The 24,759-nt window shown below is 48.5% G+C and overlaps 1 protein-coding gene across 1 annotated transcript in view; it reads right to left on the reverse strand.

The window, feature by feature from the left end:
- Nucleotides 1-598: 598 nt before the first annotated feature.
- Nucleotides 599-24,759, reverse strand: part of LOC141148607 (uncharacterized) — a 44,913-nt gene continuing 20,752 nt past the window's right edge. The window contains exon 4 of the mRNA XM_073636209.1: nt 599-2,813. Within this exon, the coding sequence (XP_073492310.1) occupies nt 2,302-2,813 (512 nt within the window). The 3' untranslated portion in view covers nt 599-2,301. The remainder of the gene's footprint in view (nt 2,814-24,759) is intronic.

Genomic DNA, 24,759 nt, shown 5'->3' on the forward strand with positions numbered 1-24,759 from the left:
AGCTGGGAATTCTGAGAGCAGTGACATCACCCATAGGTTCTCATAGCCCAACCATTGTCAGTGCTCCCTCCTCTCCCCAGCATCAGCCACTTACTGACACAGAGCAGCCGGAGCTGCAGGATCACGTCACCTGAGTGGATTAAAGAAGGGTAAGTATACAGATCTTTTTTACACAGGGTAGGCAGGATAGGTGGGAGGACTGCGATGGATCATTTTAGAGAATAGTTTAGTGTCAGGCTAAATTCCACTTTAACACTAGAGGCAATACCACGATCTGTTACAAAGTACAGATACAACATCCTTCTACACAGCCTCCATACACATATCCTTATATTGTAAATAAAGCATGGAAAATGTATATCAGAATGTAAAAGGAGATCACAAGTGGAGCCTTTCATTGTGGTTAGAATCCAACAATTAACCCCTTGGCACCGGCCACATGCAAATATGCAACCTCTCAGCGCCTGGTGCTTGGCGCTGAGGGGCCGCATATTTGCAAGAATTCAAATCCAACCTATGTGTGTGATTATAAAAGTTAACAAATACACATATATTACAGTTTGGAGATTTGACTTATCAAAGAAGCAAAGTCCATGTCTTGTTGTTTAGACTGAGATTTTATTTAGTTCATGTAACAGTATCAGTGATTAAATCATTAAAACATTAAGAACCTTGGATCTATTCCTGATTGCTCTGTTATACATTATTGTAGATTACAGGATTAATTTGACTATCTAGAGCTCGGGAGCCCAACAGAAGGCCCGCTGCGCCCTAAAACTCAATTCAGATCTGGAACAGCATGCTGAGCGCCATCCACTGACCAGATGCAGACCACCCCTCCTCCATATTGAAGTTAAAAAAGAAATGTTAAAAAAAAAATCCTGTTTTTTGTGAATTTAAAACAAACGTATCCCCATTAATTCACAGGCTCCAAATTATAAGTTGAGAGATTTGAATAAGATTTGCATTAATTGAATATGTGTAAAAATAAAATTGCATAAGGGCACTTTCACACTGGGGCGGGGCATCAGCAGTAAAGCGCCGCTAGTTTTAGCGGCGCTTTACCGTCGCTTTAGCGGCACTTTTTGGGCGCTTTTAACCCCCGCTAGCAGCCGAATAAAGGGTTAAAAGCATCTGCAAAGTGCTGCTGCCGAGTCGCTTTGTCGACGCTGCCCATTGATTTCAATGGGCAGGGGCGCTTTAAGAGTGATGTATACACCGCTCCTAAAGCGCCTCAAAGATGCTGCTTGCAGGACTTTTTTTAACGTCTCGCAAACGCACTGCTCCAGTGTGAAAGCCCTCAGGCTTTCACAATGGAGTGACAGGAGAGGCGCTTTACAGGTGCTATTTTTAAGGCTATAGCGCCTGTAAAGCGCCTCAGTGTGAAAGTAGCCTAAGTGAGTTAATGTCATTCAGAACTTTAACAATCCCAAACCTGTGAAAACATCAGAGTATTAAAGGGAATCTGTGCTTTGCCCACGCAGGCCAAATCAACAGATATTCTTTTATTCTCCTCCTCTCCAGTCAAATATACTCCCTGCCGCTCTGTCCATTCAAGGAGAGTGAAAGAAAATTCCTATGTATGCTATGAGTCAATGCAGTTGTAGCTTACAAAGTGCTAATTGACCCGGTGCTGTGTAAAGGTGGAGGGTGAGTCACCATAAGTACTTCAAGCGGAGTTCCACCCAAAAGTGGAACTTCCACTCATCAGATTCCTCCCCCCCTCCGGTGACACAGTTGGCACCTTTCAGGGGGGAGGGGGGTACAGATACCTGTATATTACAGGTATCTGTACCCACTTCCGGCATAGATAGCTGCAGAATCTGCGGTTATTTACTCCACTTCCTGCGCCCTCCCCGCTGCCTGCTGGGAAACACACGGGTCCCAGAGGCAGCAGGGACCATCCGTATTGCGCTGCGCGACTTGCGCATGCGCAGTAGGGAACCGGGAAGTGAAGCCGTACGGCTTCACTTCCTGATTCCCTTACCGAAGATGGAGGCGGCAGCACCCGAGGACGGAGAGACGGTTCGGCCTCGGGTGCCGACATCACGGGCGCCTTGGACAGGTAAGTGTCCATGTTTTAAAAGTCAGCAGCTGCAGTATTTGTAGCTGCTGACTTTTAAAAAAAAAAATTTGGGCGGCGCTCCGCTTTCAGTATATACTGAGTATTTCAGTTGTAACTGAATGGAGAGCAGGGGAGAGAAGAAAGGGAAAGTATGCACTGGGGAGGTTGAAAGTTCAGCTTTTTCCCCCAAACATGTGGCACCACTTATTACCCCTCTGACATATCTTCCAGTTTTCTTACAAGATTGAACATTTTTCTTTCTCTTTTCTCAAATTTTCTTCCAAGTCTCTCACTTTAGCCTTTTCTTCCAAGTCTCTCACTTTAGCCTTTTCTTCCAAGTCTCTCACTTTAGCCTTTTGTTCCAAGTCTCTCACTTTAGCCTTTTCTTCCAAGTCTCTCACTTTAGACTGTGACTCTTCCAGTTCTATCTTTAGCATCCTCACCTGTCTATCATTCTCTTCTTTCTCATCCTTGATTTGCTCAGCTACATTCTTAGCAAATATGTCAGACTGGTTCCCCCCCCCCCTTTGCTGGATGGCATGTTCTGTCTCATTCATACAAACTTCCAGGAAGCGGAGGAATTGATCATCAGCCTCTCGGCTCCTCGTTGGGCTGTTTTCGGTGTAATTCTTCAGACAAATTTTGTTAGTGCACCCCATCTCTCCAAATTTTTCTGTGATTGGTTCAACATTTCCAGATCTGGTGTTTGGGGGGTCTACATTGGTGATCACAATGATAGGTGTGATTCCTGTTTATCAAGACAAAATGACAAAGCATTAAAGCCTGTGTGCAGCCAAAACTTTCTTTTTGGGTTAGAGAAGAGTTGAAACCCCTGTGAGTTTATTTTTTTTGCTGTCTGTGTTCCATTGAGGAGATTTTCTTAACTTTTTGCTCCAGAGATGCAATTGGGTATAAGAAATTCCTACGAATGAGGAGAATTTCCCTCTTACTTGTCACCAGAACAGGTGTCTCTTTTGCAGGGGAATACCTACGGATCATGGGGCCTTTTAAATCTGTTTATTAATGTAATAAACACAAACCAAAATAACAATTAGACAAACAAGACAAGACCAGTACATATCTCGATGGTGAAACCCTCGTGGGTAAACATCACATTGAGCAAGGAACAAGATACAAGTAACAAGGGTTACACCATGTATTTTGAGGGTGCTTCTATCTATACTATCAGACATTATTACATGAAAAACAACAAAGTAAAAAAAAAACATATAAGAGATGTCAGAGAAACTAACCAGACTTAATAAGTAGGATGTCTTTGCAACATGTCCGAGGCGGTCTAGGGCTCTGCTAAACATTTACGCCATACCTTGTCATATTTTTTAGGGCAACTTCTATTTGTGTGTCTTTGTTTAGAGGTAGGTTGTTCACAAGCTGTTTCCAAAAGGAGAGGTATGGGTGAGAGGGCTATTTCCACTGCATTGTAATGGTCTTCCTGGCATAAAACAGGAGCAGACTAACCAGAGTTTGCTCCGTTACGGTTGGAACTAGATTTTCAACAAGGCCTAACAAGCAAACACCCATGGAGGGTTGTATTGAGATAGATGTAACTAGGTTAATCAAGCACCCAATATCAAACAAAACACCAGGACAGGACCAAAGTATGTGGGAGAAATCTCCTGGAGAGTTACCGCACCTCCAACACTCCGACGAACTGGATGGGTTCATCTTGTGGAGTCTGTAGGGGGTGAAGTAGGCTCTGTGTCATAGGCGTGCCCACGGGGTGTGCCGGGGGTGCCCAGGCACACCCTAATCATTCAGTCCTGTCTGTGTCTTAACAAGTTTTGTCAGTGCTAAATGCCTGCAACATCTGTCCTATCCCTGTGTAACTCAGTCACCACCACTGCGGCCAGTAAAAACAGCTGTGCTGCGAGTGGGAGGTGATTGAGCAGGGAACTAGGACCTCAGCTGCGGAGTAAGCCAGCCGCATTTTCCGATGCAGCTTCTATAGTTCTGGCTGCAGGTCCTCACAGTAGCCGCCCCCCCCCCCCCCCTCCAGCTTCTCTCTCCCTGGAAGCAGCGGACTAGCAGAGCGTGAGAGCGGCAGACGAGTGGCTGCAGTCTGCTCTATCCAGGTAGTGATTGCATTTAGAAGCTTCCAATCTCGTTTTTTCTACCTACCCCAAGTCTTATGTATGTTCAATCTGTGCCCTCATTCACTTAGATCCTCCCCCCATCTCCAGTGCTGTCTGCCCAGAGAACATGGAGGTGGGGCACTGCTAGTGCCAGGTGCTGCTGACACTGTGCAGGGAAGGGGGTGAGCTGAGCTCATGTTCTAAGAAAAGTCAATTTGGAGAGGTAAGCTGCAGTTTCACATCAGAACTATTCAGGAGGATTTGTTTGCAGTTTGATGAGGAAGATTAAGCTAATAGGAGGATCGGAAGAACAGAGTGTGTGTATGGGGGAGTCGGCTGAGTCTTCAGCCTTGCTCACAGCTAACAGATATCTTAGATGCTGCACTTATCACTATATAAACAACCCCCACACCCTGTGTGTGTCCAGATAATCTGAAGAAACTTTATAACCATTCAATTTAACCCTGTGTTCTTCAAACTCTGTACAACATGTAAATTCCCCACATAAACTAAACACTCTCTATACAATTTAACTGTCCTCAATAATCAGAGCAGAGCACAGTGTTCACATGTACATGGTAGTGCAATTGTATGAACACTGATTATTTAGAGAATAATGATTTTTTCTATTGAGAATTGTTATTTTGCATCTACTCAGTTAGGCTTTTTTTAAAGCACTCACAGGCATTGTTTTCATGAATTACATGTAGGGCAGCCCATTAATTTCAATGGGCTGCCCTACGCACAAGTATCATGGAAAAGAAGTCCTGAATCTTTTCCAAAAGTGTGCGGCACCCTGTAGTTTGGTCCACATGTTTGCAGATGCATGGAGGTGCCAATAACAAACAATGGCACTGCTGCATATCTGGATAAGGGCAGCACATTTCTTTGCATGTTTGGAAAGCATGCAATTTTGTATGCGTTACCCACACGCATAGATGTGAACTTAGCCTTAGAGTGTTTCGTTTTTTTACTGTGAATTTACACTTTGGATTTTACAGAGTTTGGATCAATACAGGGTTAAATTGAATGGTTATACATTAACTTTGCATGATCTGGAAACCACATACACAGAGTGCTTTCACTCTCATACCTCCCGCACTCCTCTCCTGTACATAGTGCCCACTGTCATACCTCCCACACTCCTCTCCTGTACATACTGCTCACTCTCATACCTCCCACACTCCTTGTACATACTGCTCACTCTCATACCTCCCACACTCCTCTCCTGTACATACTGCTCACTCTCATACCTCCCACACTCCTCTCCTGTACATACTGCTCACTCTCATACCTCTCACACTCCTTTCCTGTACAGACTGCTCACTCTCATACCTCCCACACTCCTCTCCTGTACATACTGCTCACTCTCATACTTCCCACACTCCTCTCCTATACATACTGCTCACTCTGATACCTCCCACACTCCTCTCCTGTACATACTGCTCACTCTCATACCTCCCACACTCCTTTCCTGTACAGACTGCTCACTCTCATACCTCCCACACTCCTCTCCTGTACATACTGCTCACTCTCATACCTCCCACACTCCTCTCCTGTACATACTGCTCACTCTCATACTTCCCACACTTCTCTCCTATACATACTGCTCACTCTCATACCTCCCACACTCCTCTCCTGTACATACTGCTCACTCTCATACCTCCCACACTCCTCTCCTGTACATACTGCTCACTCTCATACCTCCCACACTCCTCTCCTGTGCAAAGTGCCCACTGTCATACCCCGCACACTCCTCTCCTGTACATAGTGCCCATTGTCATATCCTCCACACTCCTCTCCTGTACATACTGCTCACTCTCATACCTCCCACACTCCTCTCCTGTACATAGTGCCCATTGTCATATCCTCCACACTCCTCTCCTGTACATACTGCTCACTCTCATACCCCCACACTCCTCTCCTGTACATACTGCTCACTCTCATACCCCCCACACTCCTCTCCTGTACAAAGTGCCCACTGTCATACCCCCACACTCCTCTCCTGTACACAGTGCCCATTGTCATACCTCCCACACTCCTCTCCTGTACATACTGCTCACTCCCATACCTTCCACACTCCTCTCCTGTACATACTGCTCACTCTCATACCTCCCACACTCCTCTCCTGTACATACTGCTCACTCCCATACCTCCCACATTCCTCTCCTGTACATACTGCTCACTCTCATACCTCCCACACTCCTCTCCTGTACATACTGCTCACTCTCATATCCCCCACACTCCTCTTCTGTACATAGTGCCCACTGTCATACCCCCCACACTCCTCTCCTGTACATAGTGCCCATTGTCATACTTCCCACACTCCTCTCCTGTACATACTGCTCACTCTCATACCTCCCACACTCCTCTCCTGTACATAGTGCCCATTGTCATATCCTCCACACTCCTCTCCTGTACATACTGCTCACTCTCATACCCCCACACTAATCTCCTGTACATACTGCTCACTCTCATACCCCCCACACTCCTCTCCTGTACATAGTGCCCACTGTCATACCCCCCACACTCCTCTCCTGTACACAGTGCCCATTGTCATACCTCCCACACTCCTCTCCTGTACATACTGCTCACTCCCATACCTTCCACACTCCTCTCCTGTACATACTGCTCACTCTCATACCTCCCACACTCCTCTCCTGTACATACTGCTCACTCTCATATCCCCCACACTCCTCTTCTGTACATAGTGCCCACTGTCATACCCCCCACACTCCTCTCCTGTACATAGTGCCCATTGTCATACTTCCCACACTCCTCTCCTGTACATACTGCTCACTCTCATACCTCCCACACTCCTCTCCTGTACATACTGCTCACTCTCATATCCCCCACACTCCTCTTCTGTACATAGTGCCCACTGTCATACCCCCCACACTCCTCTCCTGTACATAATGCCCATTGTCATACTTCCCACACTCCTCTCCTGTACATACTGCTCACTCTCATACCTCCCACACTCCTCTCCTGTACATAGTGCCCATTGTCATACTTCCCACACTCCTCTCCTGTACATAGTGCTCACTCTCATACCCCCCACACTCCTCCCCTGTACATACTGCTCACTCTCATACCCCCCACACTCCTCTCCTGTACATAGTGCCCATTGTCATACTTCCCACACTCCTCTCCTGTACATACTGCTTACTCTCATACCCCCACACTCCTCTCCTGTACATACTGCTCACTCTCATACCCCCACACTCCTCTCCTGTACATAGTGCCCACTGTCATACCCCCCACACTCCTCTCCTGTACACAGTGCCCATTGTCATACCTCCCACACTCCTCTCCTGTACATACTGCTCACTCCCATACCTTCCACACTCCTCTCCTGTACATACTGCTCACTCTCATACCTCCCACACTCCTCTCCTGTACATACTGCTCACTCTCATATCCCCCACACTCCTCTTCTGTACATAGTGCCCACTGTCATACCCCCCACACTCCTCTCCTGTACATAGTGCCCATTTTCATACTTCCCACACTCCTCTCCTGTACATAGTGCCCATTGTCATACCTCCCACACTCCTCTCCTGTACATACTGCTCACTCTCATACCTCCCACACTCCTCTCCTGTACATACTGCTCACTCTCATACCCCCCACACTCCTCCCCTGTACATACTGCTCACTCTCATACCCCCCACACTCCTCTCCTGTACATAGTGCCCATTGTCATACCCCCCCCCCACTCCTCTCCTGTACATAGTGCCCATTGTCACACCTCCCACACTCATCTCCTGTACATACTGCTCACTCTCATACCTCCCACACTCCTCTCCTGTACATACTGCTCACTCTCATACCCCCCACACTCCTCTCCTGTACATACCGCTCACTCTCATACCCCCCACACTCCTCTCCTGTACATACTGCTCACTCTCATACCCTCCACACTCCTCTCCTGTACATACTGCTCACTCTCATACCCTCCACACTCCTCTCCTGTACATAGTGCCCATTGTCATACCTCCCACACTCCTCTCCTGTACATACTGTTCACTCACATACCTCCCACACTCCTCTCCTATACATACTGCTCACTCTCATACCTCCCACACTCCTCTCCTGTACATAGTGCCCATTGTCATACCTCCCACACTCCTCTCCTGTACATACTGCTCACTCTCATACCTCCCACACTCCTCTCCTGTACATACTGCTCACTCTCATACCCCCCACACTCCTCTCCTGTACATACTGCTCACTCTCATACCTCCCCCACTCCTCTCCTGTACATAGTGCCCATTGTCATACCCCCCCACACTCCTCTCCTGTACATAGTGCCCATTGTCACACCTCCCACACTCATCTCCTGTACATACTGCTCACTCTCATACCTCCCACACTCCTCTCCTGTACATACTGCTCACTCTCATACCCCCCACACTCCTCTCCTGTACATACCGCTCACTCTCATACCCCCCACACTCCTCTCCTGTACATACTGCTCACTCTCATACCCTCCACACTCCTCTCCTGTACATACTGTTCACTCTCATACCCTCCACACTCCTCTCCTGTACATAGTGCCCATTGTCATACTTCCCACACTCCTCTCCTGTACATACTGCTCACTCTCATACCTCCCACACTCCTCTCCTGTACATACTGTTCACTCTCATAGTCCCCCACACTCCTCTCCTGTACATAGTGCCCATTGTCATACCTCCCACACTCCTCTCCTGTACATACTGCTCACTCCCATACCTCCCACACTCCTCTCCTGTACATACTGCTCACTCTCATACCCCCCACACTCCTCTCCTGTACATACTGCTCACTCTCATACCCCCCCACACTTCTCTCCTGTACATAGTGCCCATTGTCACACCTCCCACACTCATCTCCTGTACATACTGCTCACTCTCATACCCCCCACACTTCTCTCCTGTACATAGTGCCCATTGTCATACCCCCCCACACTCCTCTCCTGTACATAGTGCCCATTGTCACACCTCCCACACTCATCTCCTGTACATACTGCTCACTCTCATACCTCCCACACTCCTCTCCTGTACATACTGCTCACTCCCATACCTCCCACACTCCTCTCCTGTACATACTGCTCACTCTCATAGTCCCCCACACTCCTCTCCTGTACACAGTGCCCATTGTCATACCTCCCACACTCCTCTCCTGTACATACTGCTCACTCTCATACCCCCCACACTCCTCTCCTGTACATACTGCTCACTCTCATACCCCCCACACTTCTCTCCTGTACATAGTGCCCATTGTCATACCTCCCACACTCCTCTCCTGTACATACTGCTCACTCTCATACCCCCCACACTCATCTCCTGTACATACTGCTCACTCTCATACCCCCCACACTTCTCTCCTGTACATAGTGCCCATTGTCATACCCCCCCCACACTCCTCTCCTGTACATAGTGCCCATTGTCACACCTCCCACACTCATCTCCTGTACATACTGCTCACTCTCATACCTCCCACACTCCTCTCCTGTACATACTGCTCACTCTCATACCCCCCCACGCTCCTCTCCTGTACATAGTGCCCATTGTCACACCTCCCACACTCCTCCCCTGTACATACTGCTCACTCTCATACCTCCCACTCATACCTCCCATACTCCTTTCATGTACATAGTGCCCACTCTCTTACCCTCCACATTTTGCACTTTTCTTTCACTGTGCCAGCAGGGAGATGGGAAAGACCTTTCTTATATTATAAAACGTTTGCTCGTATTTATTTATAAGAATATATACAGTGTATATGTGTGTGTGTGTGTGTGTGTGTATATATACATACGTACATACATACATACATACATACACACATACTCGCATGTGCGTTTGAGTTTTGGTGCACACCCTAATGCGATAGGCTGCGCACACCTATGCTCTGTGTACTTTTTAAATTGTACGAGTCAATCACATAATGAGACCAAAGTATGGAAGGAGAGATCACAAACATCATCCCAATCATCGTTGTCCATTTCCGTAATGTCGTGCTGCCAACAGGTCCAAAGCCCTTCTAAGGGGGTAAGGACACAAAAATGAAATGGGAGTAGAGATAGGAGGTAGGTTTCTCATCACACTCTGAGCAGAGCAACTGCTCCAATTCCGATTAGACAACCATACAGGAGGATTGCGGGAATTGAGTGATGAAGGCATGAGTGAACTATAGATAGCGAAAAAGATAATTTGTGGAAATATTAAAATTGGAGGAGAGTTGAGAGAGGGGAACTAAAGAATGTTGCGAAACCACTTGAGATATCATCTTAATATTATACTTAGTCCAAGCATATGAATCTGGTAGCATATAGAAATGGGGCAGGGTAGGGTTAAGCCATATTGGAGCATTTGGGGATCACAGCCAATTTCTGATAGCCCTCACAGGCTAGACCCACTCTCCAGGCACACAAAGTAGTAAGCAAGGAAGGAGTTGGGGCATAGGGGGCCTGTGGACCTCTAAATTTAAGAAATTTGAGGGCTTCCAGGGAGCGGACCACCGCAGCCTCCAAGAAAGTAGAAGGGTTAGATAATTTAGGGTTCAGCCATTATGCCACTGTTACCAATTGAGTAGCCAAGAAATATTTATGGCAGTCAGGAAAGGCAAGGCCTCCCTGCGTGTTAGGACGCATTAAGGTGGTCAATTTATAACGTGGAGTTTGGGGACCCAGAGGACGGAGGAGAAAAGCTGATTCAGCTTTACAAAAAAGGACTTTGGTATCCACTGTGGGGATTGCTGAAAAAAGTAGGTAAATTTAGGGATAACTTTTATATTTATAAAGTTAATACGTCCCAGTAAAGACAAGGGCAAGCTCTCCCCTGCTTTCAGCTTTATCTTTGCCTCTTGGAGAACTGGAAGCAGATTTAGGGGAAGGAAATCTGAGGTCTGGTGGGAGATTACCACCCCTAAATAATTAAAGGTATCTATCCACTGTAAGGGAATAGTCAGGGAGGCCGTGTATCTAGCCTCATGGTCCACTGGAAATAACAGTGACTTGGCTCAGTTTACCCTGAGTCCAGTAACTGATCAAAGGGCCTAGTAGCAAAATTTTGATGGGACCCAGTGGCGACCTCCCTATTGTCATTTATCTTAACATAAAGTATGTCTGAATCAGGGCAGGTAGCAAAATAGCTGCTGTCAGCATAGTCAGTACATTACTAGGGGCCAGTGCTGTGGTTAGGGAATAGGGGGCATCAGTTGATGGAACTAAAGTAGTAATGGAACCCCTCGCATCGCTAATACGTGAGGAGGCCAATATAACTGGGTTCAGACGCAGTACAGGCACTGATGTGGTGTTAATGTACGCTGATTATACCCTACTTTAATTGGGTGATACCCAGAGTACGTTGCAGACCGTCATTACCCTTATTAAGGCATCAGGCTTTTCCATTAACTGGGACAAGTCGGTACTGAAGCCTTTAGATCCTATAACCGCCTCCCTCCCTGACTGTGTGGAAATGGTACAGTTGGTATCCTCTTTCGCTATCTAGGCATTCAGGTTACCCCCGACCCATCTCTATATATTGAACTTAATCTAAATCCCCTCCTCCGTAAATTCCGTGAGAAATGTACTATTTGGTGTAAACTGCCATTATCAGTAGTGGGGGGATCAACCTCATCAAAATGGTCTGGGCACCACAATTGTTATATGTATTCAATAACTCCCCAGTCTGGGTTCCCCGCCAGTGGTTTGCCAGGACAGACTCCCAATTTAGGGAACTGATTTGGCATATAAAGTTGGCTAGGATTAGTCAACATTACAATATAGCAAAGATTAGGGGGGGACTGGCGGTCCCTCACTCTAGCAAGGCCGTTGCTACCACTAGGTGAACTAGGCAGCCGCCTAGGGTGCACTGCTGCCTAGGGTGCCCGGCCGCTGGTTTCCCTAATCCCTGTCTCCCACCGGTCTCTGCGTTATGTAAGTGTTCGGTGCGGGAGCGGTGCTGTATAATGCAGGGGATGCCGCCCGGCGCCTCTGCAGTATGTTACATGTAGTCAGGCAGGCGCTCCGTCCAACTGTAGTATCATTAGAGGTGCAGCGCAGCACTGGGGAACATGTCCCGAGTCTCCCGATGGAACGGAAGCAAATACATCCCCTGCTGCTGCGCGCCACCATGATTATATCAGTGACCTGTCTGTGTCTCTGGTCTCTTCCAGTACTGCCAGCTCTGCCCATACATGATTCAGTGACTGAGAGTCGTATTCTGAGCCTAGTCATGTGAACCCTAACCCCGCCCCCGTGTCACCATCATTTGCAGAGGCCAGCTCTCCCTCCCGATGTTCTATCGCCTGTCCTGTACAGAGGCAGTGCCACTCACGTGCAGACATGCTATAGCAGATCAGAGTAGTCAGTGCCTGGTGAGTGGTGACAGCTGGAGGCATCGAGCAGGGTTTGTGCTGGACAGAGTCGTCGGATGTAGTCTGCAGAGCAGAACCCCAGTGAGTGAACTTGAAGTACACTGTATTACTGTATAGTGTGTATAGACTGATCTGTCCTCAGACTCCTCACATATGTGATGTAATTATTCCCCCCGAGCATATGGCCTGGATGTAAAGGTCCCTCTCCCTCCCCTCCTTCTCCTCCCCCTCCCTCCCCTCCTCCTCCTCCCCCCTCTCCCTCCCCTCCTCCTCCTCCCCCCCCCTCTCCCTCCCCCCCTCCTCCTCTCCTCCCCCCTTTCCCTCCCCTCTCCCCCCCCACCTCACCCCTCCCCCCTCCTCCTCCCCCCTCTCCCACCCCTCCTCCTCCCCCTCCTCCTCTCCCTCCCCCTCCTCCTCCCCCTCTCCCTCTCCCTCCCCCTCTCCCTCTCCCTCCCCCTCCTCCTCCCCCTCTCCCTCCTCCTCTCCCTCCCCCTCCTCCTCCCCCTCCTCCTCTCCCTCCCCCCCTCCTCCCTCTTCCCCTCCCCACATTCCTCCTCCCCCTCTTACCCCTCCATCTCCTCCCCTCTCTCCTCCTCCTCCTCTTCCCCCACCTCCTCCCCCCCCTCCTCCTCCCCCCACTCCTCCTCCCTCACCCCTCCCTCTCCCCCTCCTCCCACTCCTCCTCCCCCACTTCCTCTTCCCCCTCTCCTCCCCCCCTTCCCCTCCCCTCTCCCCCCTCCTCCTCTCCCTCCCCCCTCCTCCTCCCCCCTCTCCCTCCCCTCCTCCTCCCCCTCCTCCTCTCCCTCCCCCTCCTCCTCCTTCCCCCTCTCCCTCCCCTCTCCTCCTCTCCCTCCTCCTCTCCCTCCCCCCTCTCCCCCTTCCCCCCTCCTCCTCCCCCTCTCCCTCCCCTCCTCCTCCCCCTCCTCTTCTCCCTCCCCTCCCCCCTCCTCCTCCTCCCCCCCACTTCTCCTCCCCCTCCTCCCCTCCCCCTCCTCCTCCCACCCCTCCTCCCCCTCTCCCCTACTCCTTCTCCCCTCCCCCCACCCCCCCTCTCCCCTCCTCCCTCTTCCCCTCCCCACATTCCTCCTCCCCCTCTTACCCCTCCATCTCCTCCCCTCTCTCCTCCTCCTCCTCTTCCCCCACCTCCTCCCCCCCCTCTCCCTCCCCTCCTCCTCCCCCCACTCCTCCTCCCTCACCCCTCCCTCTCCCCCTCCTCCCACTCCTCCTCCCCCACTTCCTCTTCCCCCTCTCCTCCCCCCTTTCCCTCCCCTCTCCCCCCTCCTCCTCTCCCTCCCCCTCTCCTCCTCTCCCCCCTCCTCCTCCCCCCTCTCCCTCCCCTCCTCCTCCCCCTCCTCCTCCCCCTCCTCCTCTCCTCCCCCTCTCCCTCCTCCCCCTCCTCCTCCCCCTCCTCCTCTCCCTCCCCCCTCCCCCCTCCTCCTCCTCCCCCCTCTCCCTCCCCTCTCCCCCTTTCCCCCTCCTCCTCCCCCCTCTCCCTCCCCTCCTCCTCCCCCTCCTCCCCCTCCTCTTCTCCCTCCCCTCCCCCCCTCTCCTCCTCCCCCCTCCTCCTCCCCCCACTTCTCCTCCCCCTCCTCCTCCCCCCACTTCTCCTCCCCCTCCTCCTCTCCCCCCTCCTCCTACTCCCCCTCCTCCTCCCACCCCCCCTCTCCCCTACTCCTTCTCCCCTCCCCCCACCCCCCCTCCTCCCTCTCCCCTCCTCCCTCTTCCCCTCCCCACATTCCTCCTCCCCCCACTTCTCCTCCCCCTCCTCCTCTCCCCCCCTCCTCCTCCTCCCCCCACTTCTCCTCCCCCTCCTCCTCTCCCCCCTCCTCCTCCTCCCCCCACTTCTCCTCCCCCTCCTCCTCTCCCCCCTCCTCCTCCTCCCCCCACTTCTCCTCCCCCTCCTCCTCTCCCCCCTCCTCCTCCTCCCCCTCCTCCTCCCACCCCCCCTCTCCCCTACTCCTTCTCCCCCTCCCCCCACCCCCCCTCTCCCCTCCTCCCTCTTCCCCTCCCCACATTCCTCCTCCCCCTCTTACCCCTCCATCTCCTCCCCTCTCTCCTCCTCCTCCTCTTCCCCCACCTCCTCCCCCCCTCTCCCTCCCCTCCTCCTCCCCCCACTCCTCCTCCCTCACCCCTCCCTCTCCCCCTCCTCCCACTCCTCCTCCCCCACTTCCTCTTCCCCCTCCCTCTCCTCCTCCTCCCCCCCTCCTCCTCCTCCTCCCCCACTCCTTTTCCCCCCTCTCCTCCTCTCCCCCCTCCTCTCCCCCTCCTCCCCCCTCTGCTGCCTGTCTTCCCCCCACTCCTCCTCCCCTCTCCTCCTACCCCCTATCCTCCTCCTCTCTCTTTTCCCGTTCCCCTCCTCCCCCTTCTCCCCCCTGTCTTCCTCCCCTCTCCTCCTCCCTGCTGTCCGCCCCCCCCACTCCTAGGACAGCAGCCACCAGGGATACCCACCAATAGTATATAAAAATTATTCCTGCGCTACCATGTAAGGATCGTGTGTTAGTGCAGGAAAAGCAGCTTGCACCGAAAGGGGTCCAGCCTGACCACTAAATGCAAAAAGATCTAAACAGTAAGAGTGGTGCTGCGCTAATTCTAATATACCCCACACTATCTATGTGGGAATAAGCGATGATGATATACCCCACACTATCTCAGTGGGAATGAAAAAAGGCAGTCAGTGGCTATTGTAAACAGCCTAAAAGCAATGCAACTGTAGGCCTACTGATCAATAAATGGCCAAGTGGCCTAAAGTGCTGGCCGGATATAAACGTGACTATGCAAGGTAACAACTAGTGATAAGTAAAAACAATGGTGTCTCATCAACCTAAAATTATAAATATGTGAATTAATCAAAACAAGGATGCCAATATAGTGTAGTAATTTTCCAAAGAGCTTTATTAATAATAAACAGCAAGGTACTCACACAGATAAAAACGATTAGTGCAGTGTATCCGGACGAGCGGCGAGCTCGTACACTGCTGACAGTGGAAGGTGTGCCTTTTCCCGAAAAGCTCTTTGGAAAATTACTACACTATATTGGCATCCTTGTTTCCCCTTGGGTTACTGTATCTGTGGAGGATCTGAGGCTTATTGAGAGACAGCCCTGAGGGCAGGACCCATCCCCACAGAAGACACCAGCGGTGACTGTTATATGCTGTAACCTCAGGTTAATGAGGTAAGGGGCCATTACCTTAGAGTATAGGACCACCTGCATGGAGAGCACCTATATACACTTCACATCTCTACCTCAGCCAGCTGTTATGTGAAAAAATCCAACGATCGTTTACATCCCCCCACCGTTTGGCACGTTATAGAAGCATTGAAGCTGATTGATATTGCACAGATCACCTTTTGGATTTTTGTCCTTGCTGCTGCACTAGTCACTTTTCTTTTATATACTTTTTAAATTGTTTTTTGCACTTAGTGTTAACATTTCATCACTAATAATATTGTTCCCTATGGACATTCAGTGTAACACTGCACGCTCATGTTTATTGTTTTTTTGCTTTTTATTGGATCTTTTTGGCTATAATTTTTGTGCATATACCACTTTTTCTTCACTTGATGACACGTTTGTATAACCATTGGAGTTGTTCCTTATTGCACAAGTCACTTTCCTGTATCATATTATGTTTTTTTGTTGCTGCACAAGTCACTTTTTGTTTAATGTGATTATTGTGAATTTTAAGCACTTACTTGTGGTATGAGTTATTCTATTTTAGCAATTGTGGATCTCCACGGACATTCAGTGTTACTTTGTGATTTCAACACACACCACCACTGTTTATGCTTTGGGAGCCCTTTTTGACTCCACTGATTTTTTGATTAATTCACATATTCATAATTTTAGGTTGATGAGACACCATTGTTTTTACTTATCACTAGTTGTTACCTTGCATAGTCACGTTTATATCCGGCCAGCACTTTAGGCCACTTGGCCATTGATTGATCAGTAGGCCTACGGTTGCATTGCTTTTAGGCTGTTTACAATAGCCACTGACTGCCTTTTTTCATTCCCACTGAGATAGTGTGGGGTATATCATCATCGCTTATTCCCACATAGATAGTGTGGGTTATATTAGGATTAGCGCAGCACCACTCTTATGCCCTGTACACACGGTCGGATTTTCCGATGGACAATGTCCGATCGGAGCGTGTTGTCGGAAATTCCGACCGTGTGTGGGCGCCATCGGACATTTTCCATCGGATTTTCCGACACACAAAGTTGGACAGCAGGAGATAAAATTTTCCGACAACAAAATCCGATCGCGTCAATTCCGACCGTGTGTGGCCTGTTCCGACGCACAAAGTGCCACGCATGCTCAGAAGAAATTCCGACACGGGACAGCTCGTTCTGGTAAACTTAGCGTTCGCAATGGATACAGCACTTTCGTCACGCTGCAATGTTAAAAATGGTTTAATACAGCGCACTCTCTTCTTCTTTATAATGTGACAAGAATTAAGTCGTTTTGCTGCTCATATTCACACACACTTCTCACAAAGTTTTATTTGTGTTTTTTTAGTGGGATTCCCTCAATATATTGTTATTAGTTCTCACATCTGACAGTTTTATATTTTTTTTGGATTTTTTTTTTGGTTTTTAAGCCTTTTTTTTTCTTTAATGTTTGGATTTTTTCCAAGGCTGATCTTTGTTTAATGTTATTTTTATTTTTACTCCAGAATATTTTTGTGTGTGTTTTGTGTGGCAAGTTACCCCAACACCATTGATATCTTTTATTATTTAATCTCCATGAGATTTTTTGTTGTTGGTGTCCCTTGTTCATTTCACATTGTATATTTGAAATGTACCTGAATCCTCACAAACAAACCATCATTTTTGAAGTAAAACACATAGGAGAGTATAATTCAAAACAAAAATCCTTTATTAAGGTATCAGAACCAAACAAAGAGGAAGGCAACACTGGATCAACAGCAGAAATTAGTGAAGCCTGGGACCCCCACGGCAGACATAAATTCTTAAACCTCAAAATTGGTGGCCTGAGGAGTCCATATATAAGGGAGGGCAGTCTGGTCCGGGATTCACAGAGACTCGGATAGCAGCAGATGACATCAGTGTCCCCAGGCTGTGGTACCACAAGAGGCTGCATCTTTTGGCCGACCAGACTGGATCCAGGGCAATCACTCTCTGGTCTTCCTTTCACACTTCCTTCCCGGCTGTGGCTGTGCAGTAGGAGATGTGGCAGGAGGAGGAGTAGGACCTGGAGGAGGAGGAAGAGTAGGACCTGGAGGAGGAGGAAGAGTAGGACCTGGAGGAGGAGGAGGACTGGGAGGACCTGGAGGAGGACTGGGAGGACCTAGAGGAGGACTGGGAGGACCTGGAGGAGAGGGAGGAGGAGGAGGAGGACCATCCCAAAGCTGTGTGTGAGGTGTAAGTTGTCCCCTCACACCTTTCTCCAGAGCCTCTGATATGAGGGCCTGACACATGGCTTGTTGGCCCTCCTCCATCCTCTGCATTTTATAGGCAATGAATGCCGCAAGGTTCTCCTGCCTGGTGTGGGGTGCTCCCAGGACCTCTGTAGCCCTCCAAAAAAATCTGATAGCCGCCTCCTCTAGGCTACTCCTCCTGCTGCCACTTTCTGTTTTCAGGGTGGGTGGAGGGACCTGCAGATCAGCCACCTCCTGGCTGAGACTTCCCTGTGTATGAAAAAAGGACATGGTTTTAGTTTTTGCATCATCAATCACAATCATAAATTAGTACTCCCAACTAACATCTAGTTAACATCATTGATTGGACAAGCAGAAATATTTAGAGGAATGCTACACCTGGCTCAATCTGGGCTCCTCCACATATGGCCTGGAAGGCCCAGGTTGGGCATCAGAAGCCTCAGCCGGGGGGGAAGGAAGCGTGGAAGGAAGACTGGAGAGGGATGGCCTGGGTTCAGTCTGGCCTGCCAGAAAGTGCAGCCTGTCATAGTACAACATCCTGGGGACATAGATGTCATCTGCTGCTCCGGATCTCTGTGAATCCAGGACTTTCTTGCGCTCCCTCAGATATGTGCTCCTCAGGCAACCAATTAAGATCTTTAAATAAGTGATGTCTGCCGTGGGGATCACCTGCTTCACAATTTCACACAATTGCTCCAGTGCTGCCTTCCTCTTTGCTTGGTTTTTGAAATGGGGGTGGGTAATCTCCCACAGACAGGGCAGCTCCCTTAGCATATCAATGAATAGTGACATGAAGTCAGTATCTCTCATTAAGATATCCATGTTCACTGCAAGACACAACACAAGACAAAGCCTAATGTCAGACCAAACTCTTCTAATCTTGTTACAATATAGGCCTCAATCTAGAAGCAGTATAGGCCCAAGTTTGTCTCTTACCTTCGTTCTTACGATCGGCGCGTCCAATGCTCCTTCCTCCGCTCACAGATCGTACGTAATACGCACGCGTGTTACGCTTTATACACACTGCGCATGTGTGTAACTCCGCCCGCCCCTGACGTTCTTTCTATTCTATTCCCCGCCCCTTTTCGTTCGGCGCAGTGGGGGAAGAGCATGATGGCGGAGTTACACCAGGTGCGTGCTAATTGTAGCAACGAGGAGGAGGAGGAAAGCCCGGATCCAGGCACGTCCCGATCCAGAAGGAGACGTTTTAAGGCCACAAATATGTCGTTTGGGGAGATGTTGGAGATGGTCGACATCATGAGGAAGTCCGACTATGATGGAAAATATGGGCCTTACCCCAAACCGAACATCCGAAAGGCCAAGATCATGGCGAAAGTGGTCAGGAGTCTCGAGCGGAATTTCGGGGTACGAAGATCAAAAGATCAGCTCAGGAAGCGGTGGTCGGACCTGAAGTTGAGAGAGCCGGAGCAGTACCGAAAGATCCGGAGAGTGCTGCAAAAAAGTAAGTAGTTGTGCTGTGTTTCTATTCTTTCTGGCTTTATTCCGTTCGTTCTGCTCCATATGATTTTAGTAATTGTAACGTTTAAAAAGGTCAACTTTAATGTTCATGGGCCCATTATTCGTTTGTATCAAACATTTTTCGTTCGGCCTCTAGAACACCATTGTTTAGGCCATATGCATTTTCCCACATTTTTTTGGGGCCTACTTGGATGCCAAATATTTGTTTAGGTAGATGGGTTTGTTACTAGAATGAAATGCAAACTAGATTGTGTGTAAGGAGAGGACACTGAGCAGCTGTTTTCACATCTGGACACTGGAGCACTAGTGTGGGACCCCAGAACACCATTTTTATTAGGGGGGGCACACAGGTGCTCCAGTGTATACTATAGGGGGGGTTACATGTGTGAAGCTTGTACCAAACAGGTAAAGTATTGCAGCTTGACAAAGGGCAATAAAAAAAAGACATCTTTGAACTCGGCTAAAATAGACAATTGTACCCCACTTCCAAGCAATGTTTCCTATTTCTAGTTCTGCCATCAAATATCTGTGTGCTAATTATACCATTTTTGTTTTACATAGGGGAGAAAAGACTCGGACACTCCTCATCCCAGGAGAACACAGACCCCCCTCCTCTGGAAGAAGGGGAACTACCCCAAACACAAGATGCTGAGCAGGAGGAAGAAGAAGATGTGGTGGAGATTGGCACCACAACAGGTGAGTGTCTGCGACCACAGACTCAGGTAAAAGAGATGGCTGGTGGCAGATTTTTGAGACCTTTTTTTTTGTTCTTTATCTCTTTTTAGGTGATCGTGATGTGAGGGAGAGAGAACGATTTACATCAGAAAGTGCCCAGATACTGATAGGGGAGATCATGGGATGTAATCTCCAATTGCAAAACATCCAGCAACAAATAAGTGATGTTATTAAAAAAAATAATAACATCATTGATGTTTTGGGGCGAATTTAAACCCCACAAAATGACCGGTTTTATGTAATTTAAATTTTTACAATGTTTTGAAAAGCCAAATTTGGAGGATGCACACAGTGTGCCAACATGTGCTATCTGCCATCACGGGAGATCAATGGACGCGTTTTGGGGGTGCAACCCCTTCCTCAATTATAAAGTAGCGTTGAGGAAGGGCTTGCTCCCCCAAAACACGTCCCTTGATCCCCCCTGATGGCAGATAGCACATGTTGACATTCGTAAATTGGTGTGCATCTTCCAAATTTGGCTTTTCCAGGGGTGAGTTCCCCCCATCTGAACGCTATATCAAACCCAGTTCCTAAATACTGATGTCTGATATAGCCTTCAGGTTTTACCTAATGTGAACTTTGTAAGTTCAAGTTTTTTGGCTTTCTTGTTGGTTTTACACAGGCCTGTTTTATCTGAAATGGATATTTTGATTTTTCATAATGCTACTGCAAACATTTTATACAACAAACATGTTGGTTTGTTTTAAAAACCTTTGGTAAATGCACATGTGATTGTGCAGGTATAAAAAAGTGCCTTACTCAAGAATGTGTGGATTATTGTCTCAACACTACAACACTTTTGGGGTGATGTAATTGTTGTTTTATGCACAAATGGGGGTTATTTCCTAAGGGCAAATACACTTTGCACTACAAGTGCAGGTTCAGTGCAGTTGCAAGTGCACTTGTAGTGAAATGTGTTTTTGCATTTAGGAAGTACCAGCCAACAGTGCTTTGTATAAGGTTACACAATCACGACATTTTCTGCACTCAACACATTTCTGTCAGGGTCAGCTAAAACAAACACAAGCAGTAAATGTCCACCAAGAATTGCTTTTGGTTGTTTTTTATTTGAAAAAGGTGTCACATATTGTCTGGCATATTGATAGCCCCCCTACCCGCAAAGAACTCCAGGTATCGTAACCGGACATCACGGGCATTCAGGGAGGGCAAGCCAGGACGGCCGCTTTCAAGTGCCGTCATTGTGGAAGTATTTGGGATTCCGGCCTCAGGCCCAACTGAGCCAGCATAGTTGGCTGAATGTTTTCTTAAAAAATTATGGAGAACACAGCAAGCCAGTATAATATGGTTCAGTTTATACTCCGCCATATGGATGGGTGTCAGAAATAGTCGGAACCGGCTGGCCAGGATTCCAAATGTGTTCTCCACCACTCTTCGGGCTCTGGCCAGCCGGTAATTAAAAACCCTCTGTTTCGGGGTGAGGGTCCTCATCAGGAATGGCCGCATCAGGTGGTCCCCCAGCGCAAATGCTTCATCAGCAACGAACACAAATGGGAGACCTTCAACATTGTCCTCTGGAGGTGGCAAGTCCAAACTGCCATTCTGGAGACGCCTGTAGAACTCCGTCTGGGCGATGACTCCACCATCGGACATCCGGCCATTCTTCCCCACGTCCACATACAAGAACTCGTAATTAGCCGACACCACCGCCAACATCACTATACTATTAAACCCCTTGTAGTTATAATAGTACGACCCCGAGTTGGGTGGTGGGACGATGTGGACGTGTTTCCCATCAATTGCCCCTCCGCAGTTAGGAAAGTCCCACCGCTGGGCAAAGTGGGAGGTCACAGTCTGCCATTCCTGTGGCGTGGAAGGAAACTGTTGAGGAAAAAACAATAAACATTACTATTTTTTCACAGAAACCTGGCAAGCAGATTAGACACAAACATTATGGGTCAACCTCCAGATAGCATTTATTAAGGGGAATTTAACAACAACAAAGTATAGGGTACACCTATCATATTCCCCCTCCCCCCTCTCATGGGCCATTTCGAACATTATAGGGGGGGGACTCTTGGACAGGTAACCCTCTTCACTTCATTGAGAGATGAATGCCTAAATACAGGGTATTACTTGGAACAGCCCCTCCTTAGTTACACTATTGGCAGCCCACTGGACAGGTAAGAAGTGTCATAATACAAAGATATAAATACACACTGTACACATTTGAGCACATTTGGACATTCTGCTATTACCTATCAAGATCATAATAGGATACAAGAACTTTAAACAGTACCATTGGAAAGTATACAGGCAGGCCCTTGCACTACATGCTTTGGGGAATTCATCCATAAATCTGACCAGTAAAGAGATGGGTATAGTGTGTATGGGTTTGGCAAAGTCAGCAGATAGATGATTGAGGATAGAGAATTGGGATCAGCTGACTTAGCAGCTGGGGGAGGGAGGGTTACCAAAAATTTGGGGACACCACAAAAAAAAGCCTCTGGCCCTCTGCCTGAATTTAAATCCACAATAACATTTGCAAACATTTTAGGGGGTGTTTGGGGTAAAGCACTACTATGGAGCTGATAAAATACATTGTTAAGTGACTACATGAGGTGAATATAGGGCAGGGGACACCATGCTGGGGAGGTTATTGAAGGGCAAATATGTATGAAGGACATAAAATAATAATTACATAAAAATCCAGCATGCATGAGGACAAAGGGGACATTCACAGCATATTACAATCATGGTAATTGGGGAATGAGGAAAGAAATACAATATATTAGCAAACATTCAATACAATAAAGTGTGATATTAAAGGATAAAAATCTTACCTTCATATACTCCTTCTGCAGGACCTGTATGATGGCAGAACAGGTCTCTGGGATAATGATCCCCAGAGGCTGGGGGGAGATGCCTGTCGAGAACTTGAGGTCCTGCAGGCTTCTCCCTGTGGCCAAATACCGCAAGGTAGCGACCAACCTCTGCTCCGGAGTGATGGCTTGCCTCATGCAGGTATCCTGCCTGCTGATATAGGGGGTCAGCGAAGCCAACAAACGGTGAAACACGGGGTCCGTCATCCTGAGAAAGTTTCTGAAATCATCAGGATTATTCTCACGGATCTCACGGAGCAAAGGCATATGACAGAACTGGTCACGCTGAAGCAACCAATTCTTGGTCCATGAACTCCTCCCCACCCTGTTCATGGACTGGACTTGTGTCAAGGTCAGGACCCCAACACCAAGCCCCCGCACAGCACGAACTCTACGAGGAGTACGCATACGAAACATGGCTATAAAACGGTCGGCTGCTCAGAACGAAGTAACAGAACGCACTGAAGAACAGCAAGGCCTGTGAAGAGCGACCTGAAAACCAGTAACGAACGAACAAGAATACAGTGACTAAAGTCACGCGGAACTTGCTTGCACGCACTGAAGAGCATATACAAACCCACAAGCACAAACTGAACGGCAGAAAACGATCTGAAAGCCACGAGTCTGAAAAAGCGCGAATCGTCTCTCACCAAACTTTTACTAACACGAGATTAGCAAAAGGAGCCCAAAGGGTGCTGCGCTTGGTTCTGAACCGGCCTTTTCTAGTCTCGTCGTACGTGCTTGACGTCACCGCGTTCTTGGCGATCGGAAATTCCGACAACTTTGTGCGACCGTGTGTAGGCAAAACAAGTTTGAGCCAACATCCGTAGGAAAAAATCCGAGGATTTTGTTGTCCGATCAATGTCCGACCGTGTGTACGGGGCATTACTGTTTAGATACCCACCAATAGTACCATCCAGCAGTACCTTCCCGCAGGACAGCCATCTGCAGCCACCAGCCATAGCTGCCTTGGGGACAGCAGCAACTGCCAGCCATAGCCGCTGCAGGACAGGGGGTGGGGTTGGGGGTAGAGCCAGGGGGGCGGCAAAATGAGGTTTCACCTAGGGTGTCAAAAATTCTTGCACCAGCCCTGCACTCTAGAGCCTACTACCTCGCTTCCCAGCTACAACAGTTGGGGGCTGGGGAATGGTGGACTTAACGGACCCTATTAATAGACGTCTAATCCCACCAGGTGATGATGCCTCTGCCCTCACGTGTTTGGAGGCGGGACTCATGCACTTAAATCATAGTGACCCTATTAAAGACTTTATGGTCATATGTTAAACGGATGCTAGGAATACAGGGTTTTCTAACAAACACTCCATTATGGCGAAATCTGAACTATAGAGAGCTATTGAAACTCAGGGGGTTTAGAGATTGGGAAAGGGCAGGACTACGCTTTATCTCACAGCTATACAATGGGCCAACCCTCATATCCTTTATGGAGGTACAAGCAGAGTTTGCCATCCCACGTAACCATTACTTCAAATACCTACAACTGAGACACAACTTCATAGAGTACAACTTCATAAATGGGGGGACTCGCAATACCCCCCTATGCCTGAAATGCGAGAGAGATCATGGCGACCTCATTTATATGCTTTGGAAGTGCCCCAAGCTTTTTCGGTACTGGAAGGAGGTCCTTGACGTGATCTCTCAGGTATTCATGTTTAATATCCCACAAAACCTGGAAAAGTTGATGTACCAACATAGAAATGTTTCACGTAAATTCTACTCAATATGGCAGGCCTGGTTGGATGTTCTGGATTTGACTCCA

The sequence above is a fragment of the Aquarana catesbeiana genome, linkage group LG06 (genome assembly GCF_042186555.1).
Source record: "Aquarana catesbeiana isolate 2022-GZ linkage group LG06, ASM4218655v1, whole genome shotgun sequence".
In the NCBI taxonomy this organism is placed as follows: Eukaryota; Metazoa; Chordata; class Amphibia; order Anura; family Ranidae; genus Aquarana; species Aquarana catesbeiana.